The sequence below is a fragment of the Leptosomus discolor genome, chromosome 20, assembly GCF_034619465.1.
Source record: "Leptosomus discolor isolate bLepDis1 chromosome 20, bLepDis1.hap2, whole genome shotgun sequence".
Classification (NCBI taxonomy): Eukaryota; Metazoa; Chordata; class Aves; order Leptosomiformes; family Leptosomidae; genus Leptosomus; species Leptosomus discolor.
The window spans coordinates 8,461,846-8,486,027 of NC_141410.1; the positions used below are offsets into that span (position 1 = coordinate 8,461,846).

The 24,182-nt window shown below is 49.4% G+C and overlaps 1 protein-coding gene across 1 annotated transcript in view; it reads right to left on the minus strand.

Moving 5' to 3' along the window:
• Positions 1-24,182, minus strand: part of ACAP3 (ArfGAP with coiled-coil, ankyrin repeat and PH domains 3) — a 65,296-nt gene that overhangs the window by 25,953 nt on the left and 15,161 nt on the right. Inside the window, exons 6-11 of the mRNA XM_086476041.1 lie at positions 13,643-13,701; positions 10,374-10,557; positions 7,206-7,250; positions 6,658-6,753; positions 6,248-6,322; positions 4,930-4,941 (exon numbers count right to left, since the gene is read on the minus strand). Of these exons, the coding sequence (XP_086332167.1) occupies positions 4,930-4,941; positions 6,248-6,322; positions 6,658-6,753; positions 7,206-7,250; positions 10,374-10,557; positions 13,643-13,701 (471 nt within the window). The remainder of the gene's footprint in view (positions 1-4,929; positions 4,942-6,247; positions 6,323-6,657; positions 6,754-7,205; positions 7,251-10,373; positions 10,558-13,642; positions 13,702-24,182) is intronic.

A 24,182-nucleotide genomic window follows, 5' to 3' on the forward strand; every position in this document is an offset into this window, starting at 1 on the left:
AGAAAAGGCTTCCTAGGATTGGGATCTGAATGGCTTTGGCACGGGCAGTCACGATTAGCAACAGCAGTGACATGTTGGATCACACGTGGGTAAAATAAATCGGACGTCTTCCAAAATAAGAAGCCAGATCTCTGCCATCATCTGCTCCCCTTCCCTTCACCGACTTTTCAGTAAATCACACCAATCTTGTCTCACTGTCCCCTCCCCTTCTCAGTCCTGTCACTCTGAGTTTAGACAGGAGGCTGCCTGGGAACGGATACTCTTTTAGAAATGACATCACAATGGTTTCCATGGGAGCACACTGAAAGCTGCTGAAGCAACAATGAAGCAACACATTCCCAGAGACATATCCATAGGGATGTAAAAAAAAAAAAAAGGACATTAATGTGGACACTTTCAAACCAGCAAATGCAAAGCAAAAACCCAGCACAGGCACAAACAGACCCATGAAAGAAGAAAAAAAAAAAAAGACAAGAAAAAGGCCTGTTTGAAGGTTGCCTCATGGCCCACTCGGTCACGAGCTCCCTCGTCCATCCCCACACAGCATGCACCGAGACCGCTTGCACTGCAGAGGCCAGACAAGCTCTTCCAATCGCTCCTGGGAAGCCAGCTTTTCGTGCAGAGAAAATGGCTGATGAAATTAAATAAACCTTCAGCTTCAGTGAACAGACTTAATTCAAAGAGTGAAGATGCCCCTCATCAGCCTGGAACCCCTGGGGTGGGGGGAAGCTTCTAAGTGAGGAGCTCTGCCTAAGAGCAGACCCACTGAAGTAGGAAGGTTTTGTTTATGGGTTCATTCCTATCCCAAAGAGCACAACACCTGGCTGAGAACAGATAGAGTCTTTCTCCAAAATACCAAGACTTGCTTAAAATTCTTTAAAATACCATCACTACGGCAACGGCCCTCCCTGAAGAGCCTTAGCATTACTCCTTCAGTGTACCAATTCAACGTGGGAATAATGATACTGTCCTTTTCTGCACAACATTTTGATTTCTACTGATGGAAAACACTATCAGAACTAGGCAAGCATGACTAGTGAACCATTTCAGTCCAGGTGTTTTTAGCTATTCAGAGAAACATGTTACTGCCAAACCTCCATGGTATTTTATTTCCAATCAATACCACTTAGCCTAAGCGACACCACACGTGAGACATGTTTTCCCTCACAGAAGACAAAGGCTTTATCCAAAAGTGCCCTGCTTACTTAAGTAACCAATGATGCTCAGTATTTATCAGCAATATTATGTATACTCTAACAACATTACGTATACATCCATGCATCGAAAGGAACTTCTCCTGGAGGCGAGTTATAAGCTCTACGTGGCTAGTTTGGCTCTGAATCTAACAAGAACATAATTCAGAGGAACGTTCGCATTCCCTAAAGATGCACACACCCCCCTTCCACACAAACACTGGTGCATGCACATTCCATTTTCTTCTCATGCCTGAATATATTTCAACCTTTTCTCTATCTGGCTATTTTTACCTCTGTGTATACACTGTGTACAATCCAAGACCCTCAGAGGCAGATGGAATTTGGAGGAGGGCTCCCCCACCTACATTCCCGTTCTGCGCAGACAGCTTGCTTTCATGCCGGCCAAATCCCATTTACAGACCTTTTGTTTCTTCAATTTCCTAATGCCAAATGATCTCCCTGCTCTGCAGCTTGCCAGCAGATGATGCACGGAGATCTGCACCCTGCCCCAGCGCTTTTCCATCCCCGAAGCAGAACCAAACCCGTTTGCTCTCCTGCAGTAATAAAGCTGTACTTGCTTTTGGGTCGCATCAGCAAGCGAGGTCCTACAGGCGCAATCCTTGCTCCCCCAGGGAAAAGTGCCCTCTGAACTTTCCCCCCCCCCCCAAGACAAACCGACCCTGCAGGAGTCTCCTTACCAGGAGGTATTCAAGCCTGCCGAAAATCTTCATGATGCCAGCTGCAAGGGAGGTTTTGCTGCTCTTGCCTAGCTAGAGAGCAGGGAGCAGCTCCGTGTGTCCTCTCTCTCTCTCTGCTCGCTCTCTAGAGTAGCATCTCTGCTAAGCACCGTGGGCTGGCAGGGAAGGAGGGATTTCTTTTTCAGCCCCTTCTCCTCTACCCCTCCTACTCCTTTTTGGGGAAGCTTGAAGCTCTGCCGTTGGCTCCTGTCAAAGCAAGGGGCACTGGGCGAAGGAAGTCTGCTGGCCTCTGGGGACCACCTGCTCCCCCCCCCCTGCTCCTGCCTCCTATTCACAGTCAATCAGCTTAGAGCAAGGGCTAATTATCATACAGCTGCCATGGAGGCACAGAAGGGAGTGGGAGAAGGCGACGCAGAGCAAAGTTGACAGGAAGACGCTCACCGAGCGGCACCCTGACCTTCACAGAGCCAGGCTCGTCTGCCTTCAGCGGGGTCTGCTCCCCCCGGCGTCCTGGAGCAGAGCCACCCTTTGGCCAGCAATTCCACCCCTGCTCCACCACAGCGGCAGAAAGCAGGGGGTTGCAGTGCCATCTGGCCCCTGGTTTGTTATCCACCAGCTGGGCTAAATGAGGCAGAGCACTCTGCCTTGGCACTCCATCCTCCCTTGCCCTGCAAACAGGCAACAGAAGCACAACCGCTTCCCCCACTACTCCAGACCTGGGAATAGGTGGGAGGCTGCGAAGGAGCTTTTATATAGCCCCGTGTTCTTCCACTTTCAGAAGCTGCCTGTCAGTTTTGGTGCAGAGGAAGGATTCAGGAAGGTCAGGATCCACGAGGGAGCACTGGTTGAAACGTTACCATTTCTCTCCCGTTTTCCCATTGGAAAAAATCCCTAGGCCTGCGTGTTCCAGTATTAAGTTCTCCAAAATTTTTCTCCTAAGTAGTCCAACCTAGACCAGGCCCTGTGTGCCTTTGTGCATCCATCTGAAGCAACTGAGCCCACATAAAAAACATACAAACTCATTACATGCGTGGTTTAAGACTGTTTAGTTCCACACACAAGAGAAATGTGGGAAGGTACAAGACTGTCTCCTCAGCCTTTCCAGAAACGTATTCCATGCTGCAGTCCTGGCACACATGCATCCCACACACAGCCAGAAGAAAGGCACCCCCACCCTTCATGCTGAAGCTCTCCTCTCTCTTTGCACATCAGGAGGATAATTTATTGTAGCCCACAAAAATTAAGACTCTTCCTTTCCTCGTGCTGATTTGATTGGAATCTTTTTTGTCTAAATAAGCATTATTTTCATAAGAATTGTGAAGCTGCAAATGGAGCTCTTTAAGGCTTCTGAGCTACGAAGGCAGAGAGGGCAGCAGTTAAGACGACAGCTTGAAGTGACAGCTGCCCTAGGAATCTGCCCCAGAGGTGGCAGATGTTCCATGAGGGAAGATGGGGAAAGGGTGGCATAGGAAAAAAGCACCTGAATTCCAGTGCCAAAGAAAACAGTCAAGATTTGTGCCAAGTTTTTCTCTCCTACCAAATCTATTTCAATTAAACAATTAATTAAAACAATCAGGAACCAAAATGCCACAGACCACTTCCTTATGAACTTGACTTTCAGAAGGCTGCCCTCCACGCCTCACAAAGCTGCCCAAAGACAATCCAGTGAGCAAGGCCCTACCTTCAGGCTCTATGCAGTTCCCCCACCCCAAGAACACTTCAAAATGTTATTATTTAAACTGGATCCCCTCCCTTTCTGTCATGCCTTAGCAGGCTGTTGAGGAAGACACTGTGTTGAGGAGGGGAAAAAAAAAAAAAAAAGGATATTTCTGCCACTCCTCTCTAATTAAGCGCAACTGCATCTCCCAATTTTTCAGAGGGTATTCTGGGCTCAGCATGAGGACAGACATTCAAACACACGCCGTGCTCCCTTTGGAGATGGTGAGATGCTCAGCAGATGCAGAGTGCCATGCTCCATTGCAAAGGGAGGAGCAACACCGACTCAGAGCAGCTGAAAAGCAGTCTCCTAACATTTCCAGGCAGGAAGCTTTAAATCCTAAACTGCAGTAGGGATGTTCAGCTGTCTTACAAGCTTATGCAGACAGTCACAGCTCTATGCATATGTATCCTGATAAGGACTAATTGCTCGTTCTCCTTCTTGCAGCCTGACCTCTGTTTCATTCCCTACTAGCCCAGTCAGCAAAGCCACGTAAAGAGATTTAACTGAAACACACTCCGCTAGAGAGATTTTCCATGTTCCCTTGAATGAAGTCATCACTCCAGCACAGTCCCAGGGGGACTGAGAGTTCACAAATGGATTTACCCCTCCCTCAGAACACTCAACCAAAGGGAGCATATGCACAGGCTGATTCACAGGGAATGTCTGTCATTAGCTTTCAAATCTGGTTACGCTTCCATTTCATGGGTTATGACATTTTTGAGAGAGAAAGCATTAGAGAGAAACCAACAGCCACTTCGATTCCTCCTGTTGAGAGGTATTGATCCACACAAGTACCTGCCAGATATGGACTCCTTAGAGATTCCTACTCAGGGCTTGGCTCCTGAACAGCTATTTCTCAGGGGTCTCTGAAATCCCCTCTTGCTTTGCCCACCGAGCATGAGAGTGTGTGTGTGTGTGTATGTTGAAAGTCCAACACTTATGAGCTTGTGCAGCCAATTCGCCTCCCACCAGACCCATGGTCCTCAAAGGCTCCTAAGCACCAAACATGCATTAAGTGACAGCCAAGAACTGCTGCCACTGCAACACTGAACTCCGAGTCAAGACTGACCACCCTACAGAGGGAACTGAAATCTTATTTTAGCACAGGACTGAGAACAATTTTAACGAGGAGAAACCAAACTCACTTGAAACTGGGCTTTAAAATTCCACCTCCAGTGGCCAGGTTACAGCACTAACATTATGACAAGGTTTCTTTGTTTTGCTTTCAAAGGCAGGACTTAGCAAAGATCCAGAGCAGCAAAGTGCTAATTCTGAGCAATGAAGATGCCAGAGGGAAACATAAGCGGGTACTCACCTGCAGGAGCGTCTGCAAAGGCAGGTCAGCAACCCATGAAGAAGAGAAGGAAAAGAAAAGGGAAAAAAAAAAAATTAGTTGAATGTTTCTACAAGCCTTGGATTTGGAATCATTCCCAGATGAATGGTCTGGAAAAATCAGAGCCCAAGATGCTTAACCAAAGATGCCTCCCTACTGAAGGCTCAGACTTTTTTGGATAATCAGTCCTATTATCTTGCCAGTTCATGGTGGTTACTCCCAATTACAGCAGGTGAGAGCACACACACACAGTGGGTTACCATAGCTCAGCTGAAAACAACAGCTTGCTCAGCCACAGCAGCTCTACTGCTTGGGTCCCCATGGACCTTTCCAAAGTTATGCTGCTCAAGGCTGTAGCCCTGTCATGTCACAGGAGCTAAGCAAGAAGCATCTGAACTGCGGTTCATGCAGTTCTTGCATGAAAAGTTCACCACAGCACACTCTCCTCTCAACAGCAGTACGGAGCCCCGCTCTCTCTCCCCGCCACGACCCACTAACATCACTCCAGCACAGTGTGAGCTCCCTGTGAAGGAAGAAAAGGCCCTGCAGCCAGTCCCGTCTGTGGGTACCGAAGGAGGGCATCCACTCCTTCGTCTGCTGGATGATTTAACAGGGACTCTGGCCATCTGGTCGGGCTGGGCACTCAGGCATGCTGCCATACTGCTGCCTCACCAGGGAGCGAGGCAGCGAGAGGCAGGGAGAAGTGTCAGAAGGGACACGCTAATACTGCAGTAGCTGGCAATCGTTGGGATTGCCAGATAAAAAGCTAGCTTGCTCAGCCAGAGGAAGGATGCGAGACTGAGGGAGGGGAGAGGAAAAAAAAGGGTGGGGGAGGAGTGCTCTAACTTCTCCCCAAAAGCAGCTCTGCTATGCAGTCAAGTGGTTTTCACAGGCGATTACACCAACTGCATCCCCTCCTCTACCTCAGAGCCATTTACAGACCGTGAACCTTTAAACCTTCCCACGTCCTTAGCAGCCAAGAGGGAGTGAAAGCACAGGAGGAAGGCTTGCTCAGAGGCAGAGCAGGGCAGCGGCAGAGCTGGTGCCCTGACCCACGGGGGTCCTCCCTGTGTCCCTCACCCTTGTGTACTCAGATATGTCAGGAGCTGAATGCCCTGCATTTGATCAGGCCTACCTACTAGCTGGGCCTCCCAGCACCCACAAGGTTATTACTCTCATCTCGACAACTTCTGCTGCTGCTGCTCCGGGCTGTGAAGGACAAACCCAGTAAGCCTGATCCAGACAACCGCACTGGGGGAGAGAAGTGCTGCTTGCACCAAGCTGCAGCCCCAGGACTCACCCTCTGCTGGATCAGCGCATGCTTGTGCTCCATCTCCCTCTTCTCCACTGCAGAATCAATCACCAGCTGGTCCAGCTAAAGGCAGGGAGAAGAACATGAGGTATAAAAGTCAGGAAGGAGATTTATGAGCCACTGTCCATCTCCGCTGCCCTGCTCTGGGATTACACCAGCCCTGCCTAACATCGTAAGTCCCCACAAGAGGAGAAAAGGGCTGTGTCTGGGTGTGCTCTGGAAGTAACCATAGCTCTTGGCTGTCACCCCGTAGCGCAGCACAGCTCATCCAAAAAGCACGATGCTCTGACCACTCCCTGATCACCAAGTGTGGGAGCTGAACAGGAAAGCATATGGGCTTTCAGGGTGAAGGGGTACAAACAGGCAGACTGAGTCAATCACATTCCCTGTCCCCTCACCTCGGTGGCTAGTTTCTTCATGTAGGGATCCAGTTCATGGAGAAGACTGTAGCCCTGCTGGAAAAAGGTGTACTGGGCATGCATGAAGGACAGCATCTGGGGAGGGAAACAATAATAAGGTCAGAACATGTTCTGGGACAAAGCGAGTGTGAAAAGTCCTTATCCCTTATTACCCACAAATGAGTCACTTCAAGGTCTAACCTTTCCCTTCCCAAAGCAATCTATCCATCAGATGCCTCTCCCTCTTCTCCTTTCTTCCTCTCACAAATCCTTCCACACTGTCAGGTAACCCCTGCTGTGAAGCACAAAGCAGCAAAAGCCGTGTCCTTCACCCCTGAAATTCCCCTCCAGCTCTGGCCTGTGCAGTATCTCGCTGCTCCTTCATTCTCCCCTCTTGTTAGCATACCTGCAGCCCCCAGAGAAGTCCCAGACAGTATCTCCAGGGCAGACCGAGGAGTCAGTATCTCGACCCATGCAACCTGAAATGGAGAGGGCTGCCTTTCATTGAGTCACTGAGAGCAGCCACAGAAAACACAGAGAGCCCTTACCGCATCCAGTATTTCGAACTTCTTCTTGGCCTGCAGGACATTGATCTGTGAAGGAATCAAGACAAGATTCTCAGCATCAGCAGCATTAAGCAGTCTGGCATGGAGATCTAAGCATGAACAACTTGCTGCAATACCCCTAGCAGCACACGACAAACGATTCAAGGACAGTTCCAGGAAGGTGTTCTCTGAAAAGAGAGTTCTGGTGAGTTCCAGGCGGAATAAAAAGTGAAACAGCATAAATGCATTTTCTGATCTGGGCTGCTACTGATTAAGGTCACTGCTAGATGTCTGTCTGTACGTAGGCTGACAACAAACGGTGACCCCAGAGCGCAATTTGGTATCGCATGAAGGAGATGTTTAATCTTTCAGGTTGCTGCTTTGATTTCTCTTGGCGGGCTGAGAGGTACCAGGGTCGTGTCACTGGGGTTTTCAGAAATCACAGCGAAGCCAGCCAAGAAACTGTGGCACCTGCAGGGGGCCTATGATCTCAGTATGCACACCCTTTGCACAACCATTTGTCTTAGAGAAAAGCGCATGGCTGACCGAGAGAGACCATCACACCGCTTCCACACAGAAGCGGCAGAAGCTCAGGATTGTGCTGGGGGTCCTAGGGTGGAAGAGAGGCCTTCTAGAACATTCAGGCTTACACCTCTTCCCTGGCAGGGAAGACCTGCAGTACCTCTTGCAACAGCAAGATAGCATTGCTTTGGAAATACACCCTGCTACTGCAAAAGAACCAGTTTGGAGTATTTACTGGGAGGACTAGGAGAGCTTGGCCATCCCTCGAGTCCTCCAGCAGAGTGCTTGCAGAAGCTCATCTTTGACACCTCACAGTTCACCGCCTGCATCTTTGACCTGCAAAGTCCCACTTCAAATCCCTACCGCAAAACCTCGGGCACAACGCAGCAAGGTGCTACGTCCCAGTTCTTTCTTTCTCTCCAGTATTGTTCTATGACACCAGGAAAATGAGTGCTAACCCCTACTCCATGCAATTGCACGGCTGCAGCACGTTTTGGAGTGAACAGCAATCTTTACCCTGAAAGGAAGAAGAGGAAGACTGGAATAACCTAGGTAGGTCAGAAGAACAAGAAAGGCAGTATCGTTTTCTAATGTTCATCACTCTACCAGTGAGTCTACAACCATCGGCATCTCTTGGAAACAAAGATAAAACTATTGCACACCTCCTTTAATGGGGGACAAAGGCAAACCCTGTGAGACCCAGCACATTTCTCTGCTACTGGGTCAAGGATCTGGAAGTGAAAAATATCCATGAGATGGAAAAATAATTAAAAAAATATATAAGTAAGAGGCTGAGAACTGACCCAGGATGAGCTACACTGTGGAGTCTTTGAAAGTGCTGCAATTAGTACTGAAGAAACTGTCAAATGTAGCAGAAGGTTTCGACGGGGTTTCAGCTGTCAGTGTCACGAATAACGTGTTACCATGACAGACAATCGCTTCCATCATTTATAAATGCAGTATCTGTTTGTTCAGCAGGACTATGCTTGCAGTAACTGAACCTAAAACCAGGTAAAAGTCACCAGAGGGCAGCTTGCTAGCGCCTGTCACGGTTCTGCTTAGGGCAGTACCCGTGAGGCACGCCATGACCAGCCTCTTGATTCTGTACTAGGTGATCTGGTCTTTATATCAGATAGTTTCATTCTACACCAGTGACGACTCCTCACCATTCACAGCCATAAACCGGCCACTGTAATAATGGAAATGCGCTAACTGCAGTGAAAAGTCTTGCCCTGAACTGGGCTTTGCTGGGTCCTGGTCCTTTGGGCTCTCTTCAAGGCGTGTGAGTAATCCTTCAAGTCTGACCACGCCACTTTCAGGCCAGTTGACAAGTCAAAAGGCGATGAAGATCAGTTCTGCAAGATAGGAAAGGTGCAAGAGATCCACAGAACAGGGTCTGTCTCTCTGGAAGCTGGAGAGAAAACGGTGGATGCTGGTTGGAAGATTTTCCGCACGTAGCACTTGCATGAGGACAAACTAGGAGTTTTCTGCCAACAGTGCCCTCCATAGCCAATCCCACCACAGCAAATTCTGGGAATTGACTTTTGCGGTGAGCTAAGTTGTCTCCCAGGTACCTGAGCTGCGATTTGTGGTGGGAGAGCTCAACTTACTGCAATTAGGATACAGTTTTAATTCATTATGAGGGGGTGCCCTTCAGTTGTGTGGAAATTCAAGGTCAGGGAAAGATCTCCTTTCACACACAAAAGAATAAAAGAACTCTCTTCACTATATCCTTAATTAAAGGATGCCTGGACAAGTTCACGTCTAGGCATTTCAAACCTGATGGATTTAGACTGGTACCTTGCAGTGGACTGACAGGGAAACCTCCCCCAGTATTGGGTCAGCACATTAAAGGAACTCCTCCTCTTCATCAGTGGGAGAACTGGAGGGAGCTCAGGGTAGTGTGACCTTGCCAGCAAATACAGTTGCATTCATGTCTAAATCCTAGATGCCAAAAATTGCAATCCTAAAGGAGGATCAACAACATGCATGACTTATGCTTTAAGGGGAAAGCACTGCCTTTCTGCCTGCAGCTGCCAGAGCGTGTGACATCAGAGACTACCTCATGGTCAGGCAGAACCTGTCGGCAGACTGTCTTAGTTCGGTGCTGCAGGAGTGACAGCTAGTGGCAACACACATGGATCAATATTAACACTCAATTTGTCTGCTTAATACACCCACTGCCTGGAAGGACAGACCTGACGTGAAGCCTAAGAAAAATCTTTGACCGTTCTGGGTGCAGCGAGTGCGTGTTCCTGCAGGCAATCTCCCACTGGCAAGAGATACTCAGTCTAAGGCAGTGTATTTAATTTCTGTTACTGAAAAAATCATTAACGTCTCCTTTCTCAGGTACACTGCCACATGGGTTTATAGTGGTGCAGCTACACCAGTGCCGGGAACTAGAGCAAACCTTCTTTGTCTCATGCTCCATCACACACCAGTCCTAAGGACTCCCTCAGGGGGCAGAGGGCAAAACAACCAATGGGTTATTAATCCAGTACCCTTTTGAACCCAATTCTGGGACCCTACTTGCCCCTCCTCATCCCACTCCTCATCTTCACTCCCTATATTAGATTATTCAGCAATGTGCCTGCGATGTCTTGTTCCGTACTGGGAGATCCCGCCAGAGCTGGGGGCACAGACACCAACCTGCAACACATAGTCTAGGGCCAGATGCCGGAAACACTTTCTGGTTATGGTCAAGGTGCCTGTTGCCTCCTCCACTTCATGGGGCTTGTGCCGAGGTGCCTGGGCATTCTTCACCAGCGAGATCTCCATGTCCTCTCGCACCTTGTCAAACTGCTTCTTAGTTTCCTTGAACTTCCGAACATCACTGGAACCCAAAGAAGATGAGAATCGCCGTTACAAAGCAGCCAGGATATTGCTGATATCAGAAGAGCAGGGAGAGGTGCAACCCAGTACACCGTGCTCACGTGGAGATCCTGCCCCAGATGCCACTGGGATCCTAACCCACCCCACCAAGCTCTACCGTGTCCAGCTGGAATGACTCCAGATTAACCCTAGACAGCTCTTCTTTAAAGACAGTTGGTAAAGAAAGATACTGGACCTTACATACTGCCTGCAAAGCCTGAAGGAAATTCTCCAAGGAGAGCATCCAGAAAGCCAGGCCAGATGACATCCAGCCCTAAAGAAGGTTCACAACCGCCCTCAGAATAAGTGGTGAGCAGAACATTTCAGAACCTACCTGTGAAAACACACGCTCCATATTTCACTTTTGGCAAAAAGAGTAAAACCAGCTGCTTTTCAAATTCAGGCAGCCAGGCCCTTCATGTGCATCTCTAGCTGATTCTGTCTTGCCTGGCTGTAAAATCCAGACTTTTGACTATTCTATTCCCCTTGTATAATAGGCACATTTATTAGCATTTGCTTTCACAAATACATGATGCAAAATACGAACTTTCAAAGTTTTATTTATGCCTTAAGACCTCACATGGGATCAGGGGTCTGCTTTGCAGAGGCAGGGGGAAGGCTATAAAGACATAGCAGCAGGCAGGGTTTTTTTTAGTTTGTATGGCTGGGTTGTTTTGGGTTTTTTTTTAATTAAATAGCAGGTACCATTCAGGCAGGACTTGATTGGAGTTGCATGACCACAGAGAAGCGAGGACAGCGATTCCTGAAGATCAGCTCTTACAAGTGGCCCTGGTTCCTCAGGAGTTGAAGGCAGTAATGCTGATCTACAGTGGCTGTAACACTTATTTTCTGTCCAGAGGAGCTCTGTTTACCTCAATTATAAACTGTTATAACTTATTAAAAAGTTAAAAACTTTTATTAAGTAAGTAGCATCCGCTTATTCTTTGCCCTAGGGAAGACGAAGAGCCTGAGTTGAACATGACGGTCAGACAGTAAATGCTGAACTCTGCCCTGTGGCAAACTGTTTGAAGTTATACATACTTGTGTATGGATCAGCCTCTGGCCAAAAGAATCTACCACGAGCAGGTACAGCAAAGATAAATGAACACAGAGGTGACTGGATTACTGCTGTGGTGGTTGCTGCTTCTTCACGTCGCCCTCAATGCTCAGGGCTGCTGAGTTACATGGCCATCTAGCTCCATTGACAGGAAAACAGGGTCACTTCTTGCATTTTTGGGTCACTTGCAGCAAAGGGCTGTGGGGATTTTACACTGCTTTTGATCCAGCTTTGGAGAGAAGAGCTTCCTCATCTGTGTATATCCCCAGTGGAAAGGAACAGGAGTTCTGAGGCATGTGGTACTGCTGGGAATTCTCAGCTAGCTCCAAGTCAGGCTGCAGCAGGAACACTGCAACCTCAGGAGTTAGTCAGTAAAAACCTTTTGTTCAGCAAGGTCTGTGGCTTGGTAACATGTTAAGGGAGTCACAGAGCATTCGGCTACAGACAGCACGGGCAGGGCAAGCTGACTTCTCCTGTGTGTGCGCCACAAATAAACCAAGCAAAGACCTTCATGCTTGGGGCCAGGGGAGGCAGGTTAGAGGCAGATATTGTCCCTCAGATATGTATGAATCACCGTGCAAGGGCACAGTTCCCATCATCAGCCAGGAAGCTGCAGATTTGCCCTAGGTGGATTATTCAAAATGGTCCCAAGCGTGGAATTTATTTTCCAACCAAGGGCAGGAGCAATGCAAATATCAAAGCACCGAGGCCTGCCAGTGCAGGGGTTGAGCAGTGCAAGTGCAAAAACAAAACAAAACAAAAGGGTAAGTTGCAAAGATGCCGAAAGGATGACAGACCCACCAAGAAGGTGAAATTCCCCCTTCCGACTGCCAGCCTTAAGCAGATTAAATCTGAGCTCATCAGAGAGATGATTATAGAGAAAGTGGGGGTAGGGGGAGTGCTAGGCAAGAAGATGGGGATGAGGAATGGGGGGGGGGGGGGTCGGTCAGCTAGGAACCCTCTCCCTCCATCAAACCACAGAGCTGCTGAGGGATTCACAGGCAATTACCAGTTCCCATGGCAACCAGCTCCTGCTTAGCTGAAGGCCTGGGTTGCCTCTCTGACCTATATTCAGCTGATTTGGGATCCCAGGCTGCACTAGGGACTGCCCTGGGGAAAAGAGGCACTCGGAGGAAACGTGTCCATGCAGCAACGGCAGGGACAGCCTGCTGAGAGCCTTGATCAAAAAGGTACAGACTGGCCCCATCCAGTGACCTTCCTGGGCCCAGTTCTTGCGCTCCTCAGGCCCGCCACGTGCAAGAGAACATCCTTCACATGCAATATTTAGCATTGCTCACACCAGCAAACTTGTTTTCTATCGGCAAATAACTCTGAACCACAAGTCAAGCTCCAAGCTGAAGGCACAGGGATGATCAGCTGCGCTCTCTGCACAAAGAAGGGCCCTCCTGCCTGTCCTCTTCCAGACGGATGCTCAGGTTACTCCAGAAGAGCCGGGCTGCTGGAATTTTGAGTGACTAAGTGTGATGCAACTGGGAGCCAAGAACACAGTGATTTTGCTGGACCCCAAAGTCATTTAGCAGCAAAGTTCCTTCCTTCTGCAAGCATAAACCAGTTTAAACCACCAAGAAAACCCTGCATCGAATGTAAGACAGCAGAAGATGCCGAGCTAACCCTGCTCTGTAGGGATCTGAACTCTGGGATGCATCTGACCTACAGGATCAGCTCTGCAGATAAACTTCACTAGACTTTAGGATGATGCTCTGATCTCAAAGCATGCCTCATATCCAGCTTTAACTACAAGCTGGGAACAAGTTGAAGACATCTGGTTGACAACAGAGCAACCAAATGACAGCGTAGGAAGACGACAGCAACAGCCATCATGCAAACCGGATCCTCTGCCCTTCAGTGTCTCTTCTGCTCCAAGCTTTAGTCATCATGCAGAGGTTGCAGTTCTGTTTCCAGTGCACACAGGACAGGTGCAATGGAAGTCCAAGAAGCTGAAGACCAAACTGATAACAAAAGTACTCACTCTTTCACAAAATTGTGCAGCTGCTGCCGGACTGACCTCTGAGCCTGGTCAAACAGGATCTGAAAGAAAAGTCAGAGAAAAGAATATCAAATATTTTTGCAACATGGAAACACTGAGGAGTCAGAAAAATCCCTGAATGCTCTCTAGGAGCTTCAGTGTGAGGGACTCAGCATTACTGCAGGGCTTAGTGGTGTCCATTACTTGACGGCTGTCACAACAGATAACTTTTTTCTGTAGCTGCAGCGCTCCCTTACAAGCACAGAATTCCTGCGCTGCAGGTTCCACAGCCTGTGCCAGGGCTCTGCATATCACAAAGAGACCTACGCTACCAACAGACTTTCACAAGAGGAGTGTTTGGAGGAGCAGCTGCCTTCATAGTCCCCATTTCGAACTGTCTCTGCCGAGCCTCGAATTTCTCATTTTGCCAGAGGAGGGCACTGTCACCTCAGCACTACAGCACTTCGGGAAGGAGACAGGCACAATCGTTGAACCACAGAATCATTAGGTCGGAAAAGACCTCTAAGATCATCAAGTCCAACCGTCAACCCAACACCACCATGCCCACTAAATCACGTCCCGAAGTGCCACATCTACCTGTTTTTTTAACGCCTCCAGGGATGGTTACTCCACTACTCCCCGGGCAGCCTGTTCCAACGTTTGACCACTCTTTCAGTAAAGAAGTTTTTCCTAATGTCCAACCTGAAGGTACACCACAGCCAGGCACACACTGATGAACATGGGTGAGAGGTCCAAGCATACCATATAGAGAGACTTAGTCCTTACAAGTCTTTCAAGTTTTATTCTCCTGTCTGTGCCTCACAAAAAAATGGTCCCAAGCCCATCACTCCACCCCTTCTGTCCATCTCATCTCCATCTTCCTTTAAGAGATGTTCTCCCCCTGCCTTCTGCTAGATGCCAAACAGTGGTGCCTGCTCAGCTCCCTCCCACCCACCTCTGACAGGCATGATTACAAAGAACTCCCCATTTCAGACATGGAAAGGGATGACACAGCATTTTGGCTAATTGGGACCAGATGGCCAGAAGCTCCCAGATCACATAGCGACCGCAGCACCAAGTACACGTCATCCCAGGGTTCCAGGGAAAACCCATTGGCCACGCTGCAGCTAGCAAGAGTGGCCCACGAAGAACAGACAGGGACTCCACTTCATTCCACCACCAGGAACACGAGGCCTGGGCACCGGCCCCAAACTTAATGATGCCCTGAAACATCACAGTGCTGGGGGTCTGGCATCACGACAGCTGTTTGGCCTGAATAACCCTGACTCGTTGTCTCCGATTTAACACTGTGTCCTGAGCAGCCAATTTAACCCAGAGAGGTCCTGGGACACACCATGGTATCTGTCTTCCTGAGGACGCAGTCACCAGGAGCAGCATTCGGCCTTCGTTTCTCTCCTGAAATGACCAAAGCCCTTTCGGGGGAGGCTGCCTGAGCCCACAGAGTGGGAGGGATTGCTCTCAACCAGGGAATGTGAGGCTGACACAGGACTTTGTCAAGCCACCTCCTCTCAGCAAGCAGATCGTACGAAGCCCTTCGGATTAAAATAAACTGTTTTTCCCAGTTTGCTTTTTTTCCCCCCTCCTCTTTGTGGCAAGCTTGGGTTTCCAGTGGGAGTTTTTTGGGCAGCTTCCCTCAACACCCCACCCACCATCTCTCTTTCACTTTCCCGGCCACCTTCTCTGCTTCACTACATAGTTCAGGTATGACCCAGAAGTGATGAGCACCTCTGGGTCTCCTGGCTTTTTCCAAGAGGCAGGAACAGTCATGTGAGACCATTTACAGGGCAAAAGAGCTGGCACTGCCTAAAGCAGCAGCTTTTTTTGAGGAGGTGGTGGGTTAACCTTGTCTGGCTGCCAGGTGCCCACCAAGCCACTCTCTCACTACCCCTCCTCAGCAAGAGAGGGAGAAAATAAGATGAAAAATCTCATGAATTAAGTACACAGAGATCGCTTGCCAGTTACCATCACAGGCAAAACAGACTCGACTTGGGGAAGACTGATTTGATTAATTGCCGACGAAAAGTAGAGGATAGTGAGATACCATAACAAAACTAAAACCACCCACCCACACTGGAGCATGATCAGCATTCCCAGCCTGAGCAGTACTCTGTCCACGGCACTCAGATCTTGGCAGGCACTGCAGAGATCTGACACATGACACACACTCTGAGGTGGTCACCAGCTTCAACCTTCTTGTGCCTCACAGTAATCTAATAGCAAAGCCACCCTCGTTCATTCCTGACCCTTCCTTCTAACGCCAACGGACTCGTACAGTCACAGATGTCATCCCTACCTACCATCTCCCACTAGGAGATAAGCAAGTCACGCTTGTGACACCACACAGGTGTACTACTCCAAACAGAAGGCAAAGCACTCTGCGTAGAAGCAGCAGCACTGGCTGCAGAGCCTCAAACACCTTCATTATGGGTACTGCTGCAGCCAAGGACAATGCAAGAAACATGCCAGGACTAGCTGAGTATAAACAGCCATGAACAGCCTCTAAATACGACCAGATGCAAAGCAAGGAGGGGGAAGAAAGAAAACCCCAAGACCACCCAGCTTTGTGTTTTTACCAATGTAAATTATTTACTGCTCTTGGCATCCATTTGCTCTCTCCAACAGCACTCCAAGAGGCGTTGGCCTGCAGCTCTTCTCATGGAGCAGCTTCTCCAAGCGATGTTTGGGCATTGACAATGCTCCCCTCCACTCATGATACCACGCAGGGATAAGAAAGCAGCACCAAAGCCATCTGGTTCCCACCTGCACCTACACCTGGAAAGCTTCCATCATTGGTTTCTGCCAGGATGACACATTTGCTTAGGATCAGGGAAAGGAAGAGACACTATTATGCTGTACTCAGGACTGCAGACAAGTACCCTGGGACATTCCAGGGAAGAATGGATCCTGGGGTACATAAAAATCAAGCCACACACCTAAGGAATGGGGCTTCCTCAGCTTGATAAATAGCAAGTCTGGGCTACACAAAGCTACGATGTAGATGGGAACCAGTGTGACTGAAAGGCTTCACAGAAATGCAGGCTGTTGCCCGACAAGCAGATACCACATCAGGCAGTGCTAGTGTGGGGCACCTACATCCACCTTCCCATTCCTGCCTGGGAAAAATCAGCTCCTCGCTGGTGCCCTAGGGTGCTGCATTGAAAGCAGCAAGCAAAAAATCCACTGAGCTCGGGGTACACGGGACAAAGTGAGCCAGGTCCCAGGCCAGGTAGATCACCCTGGAAGTAGGATCCTGCCCTCGCCCTTTTGTGGCAGTCAGAAGAGCTCTGCACACCAGTGCCTGGCTGGAAAAAGGACAGATGCACTGAAGAGCACAAGGGAAGCATTTATAGAAGGTCTCTGCATGTAACAGGCAGGCGCTCTCCCAGCAGGGCACTTCCAGGCCTATGTGCAATGCTCTTCAGCCACAGCATGGGCTTGTTCTCAGGCTGCCTAGGAAGAGGAATTAACTAAGGATTCAGGCCAGGTCTAAAAATCAAAGCTCACAAAAACTGCTCCTTACAGCTGTTTACTGAGAGGGAACTGAACTCCTGGTGATCACACAAGCAGTATTGCTGTGCCTGTGGTACAGGGACATTTCCATGCAGAATTTTAAATTTCAGTGTATCTGCACCAGAGCAGGAAAACTGCACAAACAAGGAAGACAAGCCATATCCATATATCCATCTCCTGCTCTGTCAGTGCTCCTCTGCTCCTGCTATTCACGCACTGAGCCCCACAGCACTGTGATGGTGCCCTTCCTTCCTGCAACGATTCATTGTAAGTCTGGGGCAGGGATTGCCAAGGGGTTTGTGAGGGGATACCAGGTAATGAACATGCCTTTCCTGCCAGCAGCATCTTTGCTGAGAAGCATCCTATGATACCAGCATTGCTTTTATTGCTTCTTCATTAATTTTGCCAGGCAAGATCACCAGGGGATTATTTTCAAGTGGGTCCTCTGCTCAGTTTTCAATGCAAAATAAACAGAGTTTTAATAGCTAGAGTTTCAAATATAAAATCATCCCTTGGCTTTTTCTCCTTTCCCAGACCTATTTGGAACAAATCATTTGTTTTAAAATTTTCCAGACCAAATATCACCCCACCCTCTCTCTTAGCTTCCACCAAGACATGAGAAGTCCAGCCCATGACTCACACACATCTGTGCCGGAGGAGGGTCAGCACAGAAGAAGGGAGTTAACACAACTCTCACCCAACAGCAGCAAAAGGCTAAATCCTACATTTCACTTTCCCAGCACGGACTTCTGAGAAAACGGGATAAACCACAAACCTGTGTTTGACAGGGGCTTCGGAGTTTCACACCCCCAAGAAACAAAAGCAAGTTCAGTGGCCCAGGATGCTACTCCTGGAACCGTAAGCCCAAAATCAAGACGCCAAGACATCAGAGATCCAAAGGGCTGCCACTGCCACAGCACTCCCGCATGGCTCCTTGCGGAGCTTACAAGAGGAGATCCCACCAGGCTCCTAAACAAAGCAGAAGCTAAAAAGAAGTGAGACTGCCTAGCTGTGAACTGCTTCTCTCAGCACTTACGTGTGCGAAGTTCAGAAGTAGGACATCGCAGCTGCACAGGGGAATAGCGCTCGAGTAGAGATTAAAGGCAGGCAACAGCATTTGCGGTGGGAATTCGTCAGCGAGCAGCAGAGGCCATTGGACCAGGAGCCAACGGAGGGATAATGCAACCGGCAGGGCGGGGGCCTCACCAGCCAAGACTCCACCCCACCACCCCAAGAAAGCAGGGCAGGTTCAACCAAGAGCCAAGATCATCAGGTCGGTTTGTGCTGATGAGGCAGGTCCAAGGCTAAGCTTGGAAGTCAGTCCAGGTATCGGGGTCAGGCCCAGAGACTGCCAGGCAGAGCCACGGTGACAAGGCAGGTCCAGCATCAAGCTAGAAAAATCTCTAAATTGGGATGACCAGGGTCCATAGCCGTGTATGGCCTGAGCTGGAGAGCTGTGTTCCTACAGCACAGCTCAAACCAAGACTAAAGGCCCTGGGCAGAGCTTAAATGGAGTGCCTGGGCCCACAGGTAGAGGTGTGGGTGGAGGCCCCAGGTGAAGCTGGTCAGAGCCATTAAGGTCTATTAGTGCATTGAGGGCCACAGCCTGAGATGAGATCAAGATCCCTGAGCGAATCAGCCCTTCTCCTGCAATACCTGGCCCCATCTGATGAGATGGAGGGTGTGGAGCTTCCTCCGCAGCTGCCTGACCTATGGACAAAGGCAGCTCTCCCTTCTCCAGCTCCACCAATTCACCACCCCGGCCACAGCGGTCATGAGCTGGATGAGTCACATCTCCATGCTTATCTCCCTCACGGCCAGTCTGGAGGCCTCATTCTCCCTGAAACAGTCTGGCGACTGGTTTACGTTGCATTTAAATGAGGGTTGGTCGTCTGGTGGCCTGGGAATCAGAGCCTGATCTTTTTATCCGGTCTCAGGAATCCTGTCCCGTCAGCAGTCTCCCAAACTGGGGACACTGCAGCGTGGCTGTGAGAGAGGCAGCTACAGCCAGGCTGGCAGGGCTGGCCGGGCAGGTACAGGGCTGCCCAGGTGTGGTTCTGTCAGCCATCGCTGAGCATCTGCTGGGGAACAAAAAGGACCCGGCCCTGCAGAAGGTGACCATCCATAATCTTTATGCCAACCTTCCTGCCAGCTTGCTCACAAAAAGCTCAAGAGCTCCAGTTTGTGCTCAGGCCAAAGGACGTTCGTTCCTGCTCCTTACATACTGGAGAAGCAGATTTCCTTCCCTAACTAGAAAGTGCTCACCCGAAGATATTCTAGTAACTGACAAAACCCTAGTCTTTCTGAAACGCAGCACTGAGCTCGTGTGAGCTGCTAGACTGGTACCAAACTTCAGGGGCAGCAGCTCGCTAAAGCCTTTTGGACTAGTATCGTGTCATTGCGCTAGGTCACAATGGCAAAAGCTGTGAAGCCATGAGATGACAGAAAGCGTCTCCCCTGTCAGATGGTAATTCTGCATCCACAAACGACATCCCTTACTGTGGTAGCTTGATGGACCCTTCCCAAGTTCTGTCAGGAAATGCAGGGGGTCCACCCAACCCTGTGGAGAATAGGCAGCTTGGAGGCACTCCCCACTCTCACTTACTTCTTCCTTGCCCCTGAAATCCACCACTACCCTCCACCCATGACATCTGCCATCTGCCTCACTGACTCATCACAGCTTGGGTGGCTTTTCTTCTTGTCAGCAGGAAATGCTTCCTGGCTCGCTCAGCACAGCTAAATCTCCCCTCCAAGCTGCTACTGCTCCTGCTGGAGGATTCCTGTGACGTAGCTACAGTGATTTATGGCAGACAGGAAAGCTTAGGACTTAATGAAGCTCAACACAGCACTGTCTGAAGTAGTCTGATGAGGGCAATGCTAATATTATGTCTTCTGAGCTGGAAAATACTTGGTGCTGCTGAAGATGCACTTAAGGGGCTCAGTCAGAGCAATCCTATCACAACAGCACTTTCACTTGCATCCTTTCGTCTCTCTCTACCTTTCTGATGACACAGAGAGAGGGAACTGCATGGAAAAAAGCCTTGATGTGTAAAGGGTTGGGCTGCAGATCCTGGTATTTCCTTCCAAGGCATGTGTAGGGCAATAGGCTGGTGGGAAAACTGCCTCCCATTCTTTGACAGCGCCAGGGATTATCCACTGCCTCTTGCCCTTGTGTAACCTGGAGCCTCTCCTTCCCCAGCTCCCTGGAAATGGATGCTGACAGCTTTGAATTCTCTCTAAGTTGTACATCTCTTAATCTGGACAGCTAGTCAGCACCAAGAGGCTGGCATGGAGCATAACCAGCCGTGTCTGCTTTAAACGTCCCTGGAGAGGATTACCCTGCCTTCCCAAGTGCTTCTACATGACTGCAGTAGAAAGAACCGCACCTAAAAGCAGCACAGAGAACTCTGACCTAATCAGAATTTCGGGGCCACAAAATCCACTTCAAGTCTAGGGTTTAACAGTCTTTGGCAATGGGGTGGAACAAAAAAAAAGCGAGCTTCTGCACTGCTCTAATTCCAAACGCCATTGCCTCGCGTCATTGTGTAAATCCAACAGCCAGTAATTAGCAGCTACTGCTCTAGAACTGACGGCAACTTTATGCTCTGTTACCTGTGGGGAAACCTCGTTACACTCATGTACTTACATTCATCAGATTCTGTGAAAAGAGGGAAAGGTTGTTTTCTCACATATAATGGTCTGGCAGATTGCTATATGCCTTTCGATCTGTTCTGTGTTTTAGGGAGGGTGATGAGGAGGAAGGAAGGAGGCAAGCAAACACACAGGGTTTGGAGCTGACAGCACAGCATCTGTCTGCAGACAAGCAAGAAGCGTTTCCAGTACAGCAGAGCTTGGCAAGCCACAGTCAAAATTTATTCACTCCAGCGTGGTATGTAGTGAGGAGGAGGGGTCACAGGGGAGACTGCAGGCCCTCAAGCAAAATTCCAGTTCATGCCACTCAGGCTCCTGTGAAAGGAAATGGTTCAGGCTGGTGAGCTGCGCAGGAAGGTGGCTGCAAGGCTCTGGCATCCCCGTCTGCCACCCGCCGCTCAGAGGTCTCGCAGAGGTAGCTGGAAACTCGTTCCCTGTCATGGATCACGCCCCTCCAACCAGCGCACGGGAGCTCGCCCGCTGAGGCGACGTGATGCAGCAGCATCCTTCAGGCAGCTCAGCTGTGCCCCACGCTGCGAAGACTGCCCCTGCCAGAGAAGGGGCAGGGGAGCTTCTGCAGAACGGCAGCTCATTCTGCGTTGGGGCAAAGGCTCCTGGCAGGTAGGGGAGCGACAGAACCGAACAGTACAAATAATGGGACAGACCATAACATTTATGGGAGGGAAGTGCTCTGGGATACTGAAGTGTTGGCACAGTGAGGGGAAGACCCCTCACTCCCTGGGGATCTCAGCTACATGGAATTTTTCAGGAGGAAGATTTCATTTTCACTTGGGGAAGCTAACACTCCAAGTGCCTCAGTTTCACCATGTCCAGTGGTACTTGGAGAAATAAATACCTCTGAGACCCTGCACCTCTGTCCTGCCTGTGTTTGGTAAAGAGCCAATTACCCTAAAAATTGTACTTCACAAGTACTGGCGGTAATAGTTGATGCTTTCAACTTTGCAGCACGACTGACAACTGCAGGACTCCTAGAGTCAACAGGGAAAGGTGGAGCATTTGGCTTTTGGAACATGGGAAGCAGTCACAGTCATTTCTCACCAGATATTCTCCTCCTGCACAGCTGAAATATTGGGTCTAGGACGCCTGAGGCGGGGGATCCTTATCCCTTAGGTATCTAACATAGCATTAATATGACTGAGAATCGGACCACTGAATTGCTGTTAGAAAAGATAAATACAGGAATTCAGCGGACCTGCACGCTGCCATGATTGTTCGGAGAGGGAAATGACAAGCCCCTAAAGCAAAACGCAGCACACATCCAGACCCAGTACAGCCACCAAGAGAAATACATGCACAGCATCCCGCCTCGAATCTGACTCCAAGGCGACAGGGCAGCCAGCGGGACCTTTGGCTTTTCTGCTGACGCTGCTACCAACATCTGCAGCTGCAGCGATGCCTCCAGAGGTCAGCATTGTAACATCAGTAGGAAGCTCTTTTTCAAGCCACTAAGCATACGTTTCTGAACACAACATCCTAGGAAATCAATTGCCAAAGATGTTGGAAGGCCGTTTTCCCTAGAGCCACAAGCAAAACCAGCCTCCCAGATAAGCAGCTGGCATGTTACAGAAACACATTCTCTGGGGCCGCTAGGGCAGTGCCATTCTCCAGCTCACTAGTCAAATCAAACACAACCAGCTAGAGACAGTAGTTCCTCGACCTTTTACTCCAGCATCATCACCTACATCAGTCTGTCCGAGCCATCTAACCTTTCCTGTCTCTCCTACAAAGCCATCCCAGTAAAACAGCTGCCCACGTTAGGCAGTCAACACACCCAGCCAAAACCAGGAGCCCAGACTTCTTCTTAAATACTTAATGGGGAGAGGCAGTGACCTCTGGAGTTCAGGGAAGCCTTGGACCACAGCTTCACGAACCTTCTCAGCCAGCGCAGGCTAGCACTGCAGTCAGGAGTTCGCTGTGTGTGTGCGGCTGCATTGTGAAACGGTTTTAACCAGCCAAAATCCGGCTAGTCTGGACACAGCCCAGTGCCCTCTGCAGCTGTGTGACCCCTGAGCCAGCACTAGGGAGGGATGGCAAGGGTGCTGGAGAAAGCTGAAGACGGAGAGAAGGCAAGAGGGGCGGCAGGACTGCCTCTCTCTGTGGTACAGCTAGTCTTCGCTGGCTGGAAGGGGTCATGAAACTGCTTGGACCAAAGCAGCTCCTGAAGGAAGCCAGTCTCCTAACTGGGAACTAACCCAGAAGGTGGGAGTGCTTTCTGCAGTGCTGCACTTGGTTCTGAAAGGGCCAAACAGATTTATAACTTGGTTGCTTTGCTTTCTCTCGCCAAGCCAGAGCAAGAAGTACAGCTCTGAATGGGGAAGGAAGACTTGCTCCCTGCACTGTTCGCTAGGCAGCCTGTCGACTGGTTGAAATCCTCCCCAGATACTGTTCCCCACGGAGCAGTGCTGCTCCCTCATTGTCCATCTTCCTCAAATTTCACTATCAGGCAAGGGCCAAACACTGTTTCCAGTCATATCAGTGTAATCTCCCAGGAGTCTGTGTGGATGAATAGAATTTGAATCCCAGCACCTTTAATCTCAGTATTAAACCCATCCTCTTTTCCCTCTCCCTGCCTATCCTTCCTTGGTTTCATCCCTTTCCACAGTTTGGGCAAACATTCTACTGCTTGAGGTAACGATTCATCTTTCTGACAATCCTGGTATTTACCTGGCACGAATAAGCAGAGCTTCTGTTAGTCGTTAGTCTGTGTGTCCTCCCCATAGCCCCTCAGAGACAGGAAAGCATCTGAAATGCTTTTTGCAGATACGGAAGCTGAGACATAAATGTACAATAGTCCAGATCCACAACGGCATTGAGGTTTCTAACCTCTGTGCATGCTTTGACATGAGTAAGGCATCAGCCCAAATGCATTTGGCTAAGAGCACAAAAAAAAAAGGGAGAGGACACTGACTCCAGCTCTTCTGAACTCAAGTCTCTCTTTTGTCATTTGTCCTCTAAGGTTGCTTTGGTGGTTTGTCCTCCTTGTGGGAATGCTCTGGAGCTCAGTGTGTCCATCCTCTACATTCAAGCGGGTTTTAGGCTTGGATTTTGCCAAACTAGAAACATCTCCAGGCCCTGTGCTCTAGCAATAAAATTACAGAACAAGCTCTTCCAACCAATTTTTGGGGGATGTTTTCCCTTCTTTTTAACTTGTTCCAGTTGTACATACTGTCCTGGCCGCATTCCTAGAGTAAGCACTGACAACTGTTTCATAGCTGCGATCCTCAGACGCGGATGAGCCAAGATACACACACACACACACACACACGCACGCACGGGCACACACAAAGGAGACAGCAGAAGGCACTAAAAATAACTCGGCTAATCGAACAGCCGCCGGAGA